Here is a 10,642-nt window from a genome sequence, read left to right as displayed (position 1 = left end):
CACAAGTGCATATCCTTTTGAGATATCAATTATAATCAATTTGAATAAAACACTAGACTACATTATAAAACTCTAACAGTAGGCTATTTAATATCTGTTGTTTTCCGGTTGTCAGTGAAAATGACAGTTCTTGCATGAACATTATAGCCCTATATATACCCAAGCCAATTTATTATTCCTTCCTTTTTGTCTTAGTGTTTAAAATATTTATTTTGAAACGAATTAATTAATTAATTACTTAAACAGACTTACTGGGTGAGCAGGGTAGGCTATGACAGCTGTCATATCATACCCTGCCATGCCCAGCTGATGCAAAGAATAGAATTTACATCTACACAGAAGAAAGCCCTGTCTAGACTCTGCCCCGGTATGAGTTGTGTTGAGCTATTCATTCGTTTGTTTGATGAAAAAATATGAAATGTAGTTGCAATAAATGTGCTAAGAATCCATAAAACTGCAGCAGTGGAGGACTATTATTCTGCTGCGTGATACTGTGGAAGAACTGATGATGGCACGGTTTGATCTTCGGCTGACCAATCAGCAGAAAGGGGTGTTTAATTCCCGCCCACATGTAGAAATCGAATATTCAAGCCGTTTATTCATTTTTCTACCCCTGAATGAAAAAACGAAAATTTAAGCTGAATTCTCATTTTTCTACTTTCAATAATAAATAAAAAAACGAATGATCGAATGATAAACGGATTCAGCATGATGATTGTCTCTAGTTACAGACAGACTGGTAATGATATAGCACAGTTTGTTATTTGCATTTTGTTACATACAAACATACAAATTATAATTGAAAATTATGAATGATAATAATCAAGTGATAAAATGACAATATAAAAAGGTCTGGAAGCACATAAACATATGAAGACAGTGGTACCTGTTGTAACATGCGAGATGTTTGGGCATATTTCACCTGATGGTCTCTTACAAAGCGCTCAGAAGCTTGTGCAACAGAAACATCAGGAAAGCCCCTCACTGGATAGACCTACAGTAAACATAACCATCTGATGAACTTACAAATTTCAACAAACCTCTCACTATATGTACGGTCTGTTCGTACCATATACTGGGCGTCTTTGAAGAGCTCCTTCCCTGAAACCTCCTCCAGTTTTTGCCCTCTCAGACCACTTGAATCTTGCGCTACGAATTCATCCTTCTCAGTGCTCCTGAAATAGTCCAAAAATAGCTTTTAGAATGAGACAGTTCAGTTTGAAAGACTTCTGATTATCATGAAATAATGAATAATAATGACTTGATTTGAAACTGTAAATGAGTGCTCTCTTGTGCAAAGAATGACTTCAATGCAAAGAATGACTTCTATGAGTAGGATCGTTTAGAAACATAACCACAAACCTCTCCTCATAATGCAGGATTAATGTATATAGCACAAACAGTGACTGAGGAGCTAGTTAATATAGTAATATCCATGCCTGCCTTAGCAAACATGAATGTTATATCATATAGATCATACCATTTAACATTGAGGTTGATGAAGATGAGCAGCTGTCTCTTTCCATGGCAGGTGTCACACTGGCAAGAGCCGCTGCCGCTACATGAACTACAGCTGAAAGACACCAGATAAGTCAGAACTCAGAAAATACCAACCAAACCACTGAAGCCCTCTGCAGGATTTCATCAGAATTCAACCCACAGTAGCCACAAAAGTTATAAAAATACAATAAAAATGTATTAAATTAAAATAAATTAAATTAAATTAAAAAACATAAGTAAAAGAAATATAAATTAAGTAAAGTAAGTAATTTAAGACATTAAAAAAAGCAATTTTTTGTTTGGAGAGAACCCTGTTTTAAAGAAATGTCTCATTATATACAGCTATAAAGGACTTACTTTTCACGTCCGCGCCCATTGCAGTGCGTGCAGCGGTCATCAGACTGACGGTAACCAGAACCATTACACACCCTACAGACTTTCTGCACATGGAAAACAATAGAGGAGAAACAGGTCATATATTAGGGTATTTACGTCATATGATGAACTGAATGAAAAAACATTCTGTGGCTTGTGCGCACAATTCCAGTACAATTCAACTTGAATTGCTGTCCAGTCACCACACAAAGGGATACTTTTACTCAATACAAGTGCCACATTTTCCTCTGTTAAAAAAAACTTTGATAATTAAATGCCCAGCATGCAGCTGGTTCGGTCTGTGCTAGTCAAAATGTACTTACATTTCCAGCTCCAGCACAGGTGGTACAGGGGGTTTTTCCCATTCCCAGACACAAGTGACAGTTCTAGGGTGCAAACAGAATATAATGCTCTAAAATATGATCCGTCTTACTGAACATAACCATTACTGGCAAGTTTACCTGCTGCAGGAAGCCAAAAAGCCTTTGTACTTTAGAGATTAAAACACTTTTTCAGCAACCTTGGTTCCAGACATATTTCTTTGTCCCATTCATTTGTCCCATAGGGATTTTAAAAAGTAATTGTTAAAGAGTTATAAGCCACGAAAGCAAACCAAACCAGCTATGAGGTAAAAATCACAGCATTACAAAGTATTTTGAAAATGCAGAGAGACTAATTATATCATTCATAGTGCTTCATCTGAGAGGGCGTTTTTTTTGGTACAATTTGCTTGTCACGATTTTTTTGCAGAATCATGGGTAATGTAGCTCTTCACCATGAATTCTGGATTTTAACATGATTGTTTAAAAAGTAAGTTTGTTAAAATATGTTTCATACAAAATAATGCGGGCTGATGGCTTCAACAAAAGCATGAACCATCGATTAACAACCACATAGCACACGGCATGTCTGTCTTTAAAAGTTTTTAAGTTATCATTTTAAATTCACTATCGTATTGAGAAAATGAATAGGACTTTTGATTCCGGAACTCGACTGTTGTGCTCTACAAACAGAATTTAAATGAATGTTCTGGTGATCTAGAAGATTAAATAAAATGCTGACAAACCCTTTAGAATGTGTTGAGTTTTCATGCAGAAATGCTGTACAGTAGCCACTTTTCCACCATCAGGCCAAACCGTTCTAATGCTTAATCTATTTCATTTCATTCCATGCCGAACCGCCCAGCCGGTATGGATTTGGTTTCATTTTCCACTGTGGGCCTGATAACAGAGCTCCAATACAAATTCATCAGTCATTGCTTTGGTAATGCAAGTGTTTACATATGATATGAGACGTAAATAGCGACCATGTTATAGAGGATGATCAGATATTTCTATTTACTTCAGTCAAATAGTGCACTTGGTCAGCTACAGAGAGAGAGAGAACTAGTGGGCAGACAACAATCAAGTGACCAATTCTGAGTGGAGACATCACTACAGACATTCTACCAGCCAACTGTGCTCAGAATTGCAGGCTGAGAACGGTTTATAATCGTGTTGTGCCAAACCAAGCTCAAGTGGAAATTGCTTACCATTCTTAGAACCGTTCGGTCAGACGGTGGAAAAGTGGCTAAAGTGTGTCGAATGGGACCTGCTTTCTTAATGTAAGTGCTGTAATGCAGATGTTCTGTATATTTGTTTCATAATTAATTCTTTGTAATTAACTCCATAATTTCTTGTATTAATTCATTTGAGGTTCAATTTAAAAATGTATAGAAGTTGTAATGTGATGTAAATTCATTTGGTGTACTTTAAAACATAAGGCACAAGAATGCGTCACTTTAACGAAAATTACGTGCTTGTTAGTCGCCCTGATGGACTGATGATGAGCGGACGCATCACAAGGCTCTGCTAAGTTAAATACGTTTAAGTTTAAAATCAGTGCTGTCGCAAGCCAAAAGGACAGTAAAGAAGATTTTCATAAATTCAAAGACCTCTATTCATGACAAGCGGCCAATGAGGTATTTGTTTGTAAAATGTAACGAAAGTGTTCATAATAGCACTAAGCGCCATTTTGTATTTGATGCAGTTGTACTGTTTTCACTTGTGTACAGTTCTTACGGCGTTGTGGCGTTAAGACGTCAAAGACGCGAAAGACGTAAAGAAGACTACCTAAGAATAAAACGCCCGTTCTAAAGAACCAACCTGTGTCTGTTGTCATGAAGAGAGCTACACTTAATTTTTGTGGATCATGTGGTTAATGGTCAAACCTTGACTGAGGAAGTATAGGGCACTTTAATGGTCTGCTTGTGCTCTTGAAAGAAGGCCGGAGGTTGAGCTGCAATCTGCCACGGACCTGGAGCAGGTTGAACACCAGCATCCACAGCCTGACCTGAAATTGTATGCTTTTATTGATTATGAGCCACATTAAATGCAGGAACATTTTCCTTCCTGTCATTTGCATCATGTAAGATTTGAATATAGTGCAGGAATACAAGATCAGATTTGTATCCATTGTAAATGGAAGCAAAAGACAGCATGAAGTGTAAACATGACCTGTTTGACTTCTGGGTACCTGTGTAAGGCTCCTGACTCCATTCAGTAGATCTGGACTCCATGAACGTCTCCAAACGATACTGAGAACAGAAGCAGCATTTAGTTCCATCAACCACAAATCACATAAGGTTTTAACATGCATCACCATGTGATGCTTCTGGACACATCATCAGTGATGTTTCCTGGGGTCATCTGGTGTTTCGGGTCTTTCAATAATCAGACATCCTCGCCCAGGCGACCCAGTCGGGTTTGATCAAGCCCCAACTTGTGTCCAGGTAGCACTACCTGGCACTACACCCAAGGCTCTCCTCTCCTGATCCACAGCCAACTTGAAGCAACCTCTGCTGCATCCGTGGCCGACTTAATGCCCCTTTGTATACTGGCCCCTCTGATGCCCAGCATGTTGTAGACCTTGCAAAAAGACTGGGCTGCAAACCCTCTACATCCCACCTCAGTGGGCTCGCACTTTGCTTGCCAGTTGTTTCTTCAGCACTCTTCTACCAGCTCTGTGTACTTGGATCTCTTCCTCTCATTGGCCTCCTCGATACAATCCTCCCAGAGGACTGTGAGTCTAAGAGATGATCTGCTTGGAGGCTTCTGAGATCAGCACCATGTCTGGCCTCAGCGATGTTATGGGAACAGTTTCTGGGAACTTCAGTTGCCTACCCAGGTTGACTTTCAGCTCCCAGTCCTGTGCAGATGTTAGCACACCAGAGAAGGAGGTCCTGGCAGATGTTGTTACCTTCTCTCCAGCCCTATCAATAGTGATGGTCTTCTTCGTTGGGCGTAGGTGCTTACAGTGGGTAATCCAGCTGGAGTTGGTATCTGCTATGACATGGTTCCTCAAATCTTGCTCGAGTTTAGCTCCAACTCTAATAAAACACACCTGAGCAAACTCATCAAGATCTTCAGGATCCCTAGAAAATCACAGGTGACGGAGTTTGATCAGGGTTTGAGCTCAACTCTGCAGGGCAGTGGTCCTCCAGGACCGGATTTAAGGAACCCTGTGCTATGGCCTTCAGAACTTTGTCATGACACCAATGATTGCGCCCCTCACTCAGGGCTCTTAGACAGCTGCTGAGGATGTAATCCAGGGTCTCGTTCTTCAGGCACAGAGGGTAAGCTGGTGACTCTACCTTTTCCCAGCAGAAAAGATTGGACAGGCTTGGTAGAATGTCATAGACAGCCTGGATTCAGATTTTTATTCAGTGGGGCTTAGATTTCCAGAGCTTGGCCCAAGTAACTTTGCGTTCTACTAATTGTTTCCACCTTGTCCAGGCTCCCTGCTGCTGCATCCCATCAATCCTGCTGGCTCGCACTTCCTCAAGCAATGCTCTGACCTCATCCTGGAGCTGCAACCTCCTATCCTTCCTCCTTGCCTTGCCATAGCACGACGCCGTGTTGCTGCTCAGGCCTGCTCTTCCTTGAACCACTGTGCCCACCAGTGCCCTTTGCTTCAGACGTGACTCAGCAACATCCATGGCCACAGATGCCTTCCATTTCAGCCCTGTCCTGACCTCAATCCCTGCCTGAGAGACTTTTGGGTCTCAGGACTCCTAGTATTGCAGCAACTCCCTAGTGCGGGTCACCATGAATTCTTCATTCAGGCTGCTGATGGGGAGTTTCAGCTCGTTGTTTTGCCCGTATAAAGCGATACTGCTTAGGCTTCAGGGTAGTCCTAGACATTTCCGTAAGAACCTGCTCATCCTCCTCCACGCCTTAAAATTATATGTCTTAAACATTATATGTAAAAAAAAAAAACACATACCGAAGAAGAAAACGTCATAATGAAGATTGAATGTTTTTTAATTTGTAATTTAGGTCTCACCCTGTAGGTATTAAAGGACTCCATATTGGTTATGACTCCCTCTCTGACGGGGGCAGAACTATAGCAGCACTTGCTGGAGACGTACGTTGCGAAAGCTTGACGTGCCCTGTCCTCTGAGATGGAGGGTATACTGATATCAAAGAGAAAATATCAATATGTAAGTGACCTTTGCACATGTCTAACAGGGTGTGTTGTGACATTTTAGTACCTCCATGACCCTTTTTAGGTGTTTTACTAAACTGACACAACGTATTCAGGTCATAGTGCAGAATAATGGGCTAAAAAGGTGAATCAGCAGAATGCATTTTAGATAAAGCTTTCAAACTTTTTGATGCCAAAACTCTCAAAATATGATGATCCCCTGCAAGGTGAATATAAAAGTAGCTACAGTACATACCTATATATATTGTCTGACAAAATTATAAAGATAACATTTCTTTGCTAAGTTTTTACTGTACTGAAGTTAAAGCCAATTATTTAAAAAATACTGTTATTTAAATGAAGAATGCCCATCTTTGTATGAACATTGCATATCATAGGTGAGTGTTTAAGATTAAATGTGTGCATTGAGTGTTTTTTGTATAGAGAAAAAGCTCTTACTGCCAGTCTGGTGGGCTCGGGGCCTGTTCAGGCACAGGCATCGGTACAGATGGCATTGGAGGTGGAAGATACCCACCTGTGAAAACAGAGACAACACTAGCAACAAAACTAGGAGGCTCATTCATGTATTTCTGTGCTCTAAACACTATAAGGTCTATTGTTGCATTCAAGTCCTTCTGGAAAATGTGTATTTACGACGTCAGGTGCGTTCAAATTAGTGGTTTGGGATTTTTCAAATATCGGCATCGGCCGATAAGTTTTTCTGTTTGGCCGATGCGTTCGAGGCCAAACAGACTTTTATTTTGACGACGCTGACAGCACACAGTGCTCACATTCTCCCTCTTGTTCGCCGTCATCGTTAACAGTTCTGTCTAAATACGGATAGAAGTCTGTCTAATAATCAGATAGAACGGTTAAACAAAGGAATTAAAATGTATACAGACAGTATTATAACGACTGCTTTAATATTATTAGTAATAGAAAGGCAAACATTATAATACTTTCTCGTTTGCCGTCAACATTCAGCAAATACGCATTTACATAATTTAAACAAATCTTTGAATGGCTAAGGAAAATTTAATTTCACAAACCTTGCAAACTTATTCGAATCTAGTTGTGAGATCTTGTGAAGTGTGCATGTGATCTGCATGATCGCTTGTTCTCTGCATGATTTTCGGTCCGTGCAAATTAAATGCTTTAAACATTAAATTCGTGATTTCAAATTATGCTGCGCTTTATGCATTTGCCTACATGCAACTTGCACTAACATGCCCTCTATTCGGAAACTTGGGGCTTAAAGAAAAGTTTCCCACTTGTAATTACTATTTTGTGGTGACGTTTATGTGCTTTCAACTTGTAAATATGATCTATCCGACATGACTTGAATGCACCATATGAGCCCGAGCACATTTTCTCATGCTGAAGCAAGTTGTTTAGCTTCTTTGATGTTTGATATTTGTTTGAACTTGCATGCTTCTTACCGTCTCCGCCAGCTACTGTTCCCTCATATCCAGGGACGGTATCAAACATGTTTGCAGGGGGTGCAGAAGGTCCGTGCATGCTTGTTGCGGGTGCGACCGCCATGGCTGAGAGAGATTCAAGCAAACCGTTTAGGTAAGTTTTCCACTGGAACCATTAATAAAATTCTGTTTCAAATATAATAAAAATGTCACTATACGTTCAAACACTTATTTATTTATTGCACAGCTTCTGAAATACTGATTGTGATTTATGATTGGTCAATCCCAGCGGCCTGTGTTGAAATACAGGGGTGGAAGAAAAAAAAAATATCTTTTGACTGAATTTTTCCTCAGCCATACCCCATTCCACAGCCATACCTGTCACACACCCAGTTTAAGAGCAGTTTTTTCTTGTAATTAGGAGCACTTGTCCTCCTAATTAAAAAAAATTTAGGAGCACCTTCTGATCAATAATAAAATATTCTGATCAAAAATTAGCCTTCCTAATATGAGGTGACATTTGACTCAAAGTGATATACAGGGGCATTTTCTTTTTATCTTTGTAATGGCATTTTTCTAATTTTATTAAATGTATGCAGTGTTTCTTAGGATTTTTTCCAGCTGTGGTGGCAGGGCTATTTCTCATGACCACGCCCCCTCCCCTCCCCACCCAAGAATTAGGTGCACTCAGAATTGAATTTATTTTAACTAAAAAAAGACAAGTAAATAGTAAATAATAAAATAAGAACAAATAAATTAATGACAATCAATAGCACAAGCAAAAACAATAACAAGATACAAATTTAATTAACAGTACTTTATTTTTTTCAGTTAGGTCCAACTATAATCTATTCAACTGTAAAATAACACTGGTTAGTCTTCACTGTATAATGAAAGGCAGGAGGAGGTTTATTTAGGCTACTGTCTCTTTAAGACCTCATGCATGGATCTAATATACTGTTACACATGGCTCTGCTTACTTTTATTTTTAGGAGCTCTTGTTCTCCTAATTAAAAAAAATATTAGGAGCACCTTCTGATCAATAATCACAAATTCTGATCAAAAATGATCCTTCCTAATATGAGGAGACATTTGACTCCTTAAAGTGACTTACAGGGTAAAAAACGTTGTTTTTACCTTTGTAATGGCATCATTTTCATCTGTCAAATTCTAAAATTTATGTTTATAAGCTTTTTAAAATTTATATTTAGAACAATATAATAAGTAGAGTAAGACAAATAAGTTACCAATCATATGAAATTAGTATTCATAAAAAAAATAATTTGTACTACAGAGGTGGCACAGAAGAACACAAAAGTGGCTTGTAGGTACATTTTCACACGTTTAATGAGGCTCAAAGGTGGCATGAGTGCAATCAAATTCATACATTCATGTGGAGATTAATGTTTTAAATATAAAATTTCAAATACAGAAATATTAAATGATTCAAACAACTGAAATTATACACTAAAAATTAAAAGTTGTCACTCTCCTTATCGCGATCTGTGGGCGCACAGAAAATGAGAGAGCGCCAGTGAGTTCTCAAGACTCAGAAGCACGCGTTCTGTCATCTGTCATTGTGTTATAAGCGCGGAACCTGCAGGAATGAGTAGAATTGTTATTAATAGCCACAATCCCGCGCCGAAATTCAAGTTCTGCTCTGTGTTCTCTGCTAATAACCCTATAGGCTTAGATCTCTGCCACAATTCTGCGTGCGAAAGATCATATTTTGAGCGCACAAAAGTGCATTTTGCACGCACGCGGTCTAAGTTTTGTGAAGAAAATGTTCGTTTCGCAAAGAAAAAAGTATTTCGAGCGCACGAAAATCAAGTTTGCATTAAAAATACATTTTTGGATGTGTGCAGACCTTCTCTTTTGCGCATGCAACGTTTCACTAGCTTGCTCCCTTGATGCCAGCCCTCAGTGCTCTCTAAATGCTCAACACAACCCAGCGTTACAATATGCCATAATTCCAGCCAATCAGAGACCGAGGCTGCTAAATTCTGATTGGCTGCCTTGACAACCACTCACAACATTTCTTGCATTACCAGGACAGCAGAAGAGGAAAAACATACAGTACATGCATAATTATTATGCAAGCTAATATTCTGATCATATTTTTTTCCAAGCACATTTGACCAATTCCAAACAACATCAATCTTAATAACCACTATTAATATTGTATTTAATCACTTATAATCTACATATTATTGTTCATGAAGGCTGGAAGTGAAAAACGCCTTATATTCAGGTGTGCATAATTATTAAGAAGGTTATCTTCTACAGATAAAATCTCGAGATGGGCTAAAAATGAACTCCCAAAACTTACTGCCAGATTCTGGAAGATAAATTCTTCAACCAATGGTACAAGAGGATGTGGTGCTGGTCCTTCAAGAATCACTCTCAACTTATCTGTCTATAAAGCCTATATATATATATGTCCAATGGTTATGCATTAACTTTGCAATTTCTAGTATTGTAGTAGTTTTGAATATTTCTCATGGGAATTTAATAATTTTTGACTTTCAGTCTGAGTTAAATCTCTTTTTTGGCTCATTTTATCTGTAAAAGAAAATCTGCTTAATAATTATGCACACCTGAATATAAGACATTTTTTCACTTCCTGCCTGCATGAATAATTATATATCAATTATAAATGATTAAATACAAGATTAATAGTAGTTATTAAGATTGATGTCGTTTGGAATTGGTCAAATGTGCTTGGAAAAAAATATATTCAGAATATCAACTTGCATAATAAATATGCATGCACTGTATTTTTCCTCTTCTGCTGTCCTGGTAATGCAAGAAATGTTGTGAATGGTTGTCAAGGCAGCCAATCAGAATTTAGCAGCCTCGGTCTCTGATTGGCTGGAATTATGGCA

General features: G+C 38.6%; 1 protein-coding gene across 2 annotated transcripts in view; it reads right to left on the bottom strand.

Moving 5' to 3' along the window:
• LOC107584868 (protein SSUH2 homolog) overlaps positions 1–10,642 on the bottom strand; it is a 38,223-nt gene that overhangs the window by 19,981 nt on the left and 7,600 nt on the right. For both annotated transcript variants that reach the window (XM_016271626.1, XM_016271627.1), the window contains 10 exons: positions 7,779–7,883; positions 6,799–6,874; positions 6,199–6,328; positions 4,390–4,450; positions 4,085–4,206; positions 2,199–2,261; positions 1,858–1,940; positions 1,481–1,573; positions 1,070–1,175; positions 887–994 (listed from right to left, as the gene is read on the bottom strand). In XM_016271626.1, the coding sequence (XP_016127112.1) occupies positions 887–994; positions 1,070–1,175; positions 1,481–1,573; positions 1,858–1,940; positions 2,199–2,261; positions 4,085–4,206; positions 4,390–4,450; positions 6,199–6,328; positions 6,799–6,874; positions 7,779–7,883 (947 nt within the window). The remainder of the gene's footprint in view (positions 1–886; positions 995–1,069; positions 1,176–1,480; positions 1,574–1,857; positions 1,941–2,198; positions 2,262–4,084; positions 4,207–4,389; positions 4,451–6,198; positions 6,329–6,798; positions 6,875–7,778; positions 7,884–10,642) is intronic.

This window comes from Sinocyclocheilus grahami, unplaced genomic scaffold (genome assembly GCF_001515645.1).
Source record: "Sinocyclocheilus grahami isolate Dianchi unplaced genomic scaffold, SAMN03320097.WGS_v1.1 scaffold64.1, whole genome shotgun sequence".
NCBI classification, from domain to species: Eukaryota; Metazoa; Chordata; class Actinopteri; order Cypriniformes; family Cyprinidae; genus Sinocyclocheilus; species Sinocyclocheilus grahami.
This window is presented reverse-complemented; position numbering and strand designations above follow the sequence as displayed.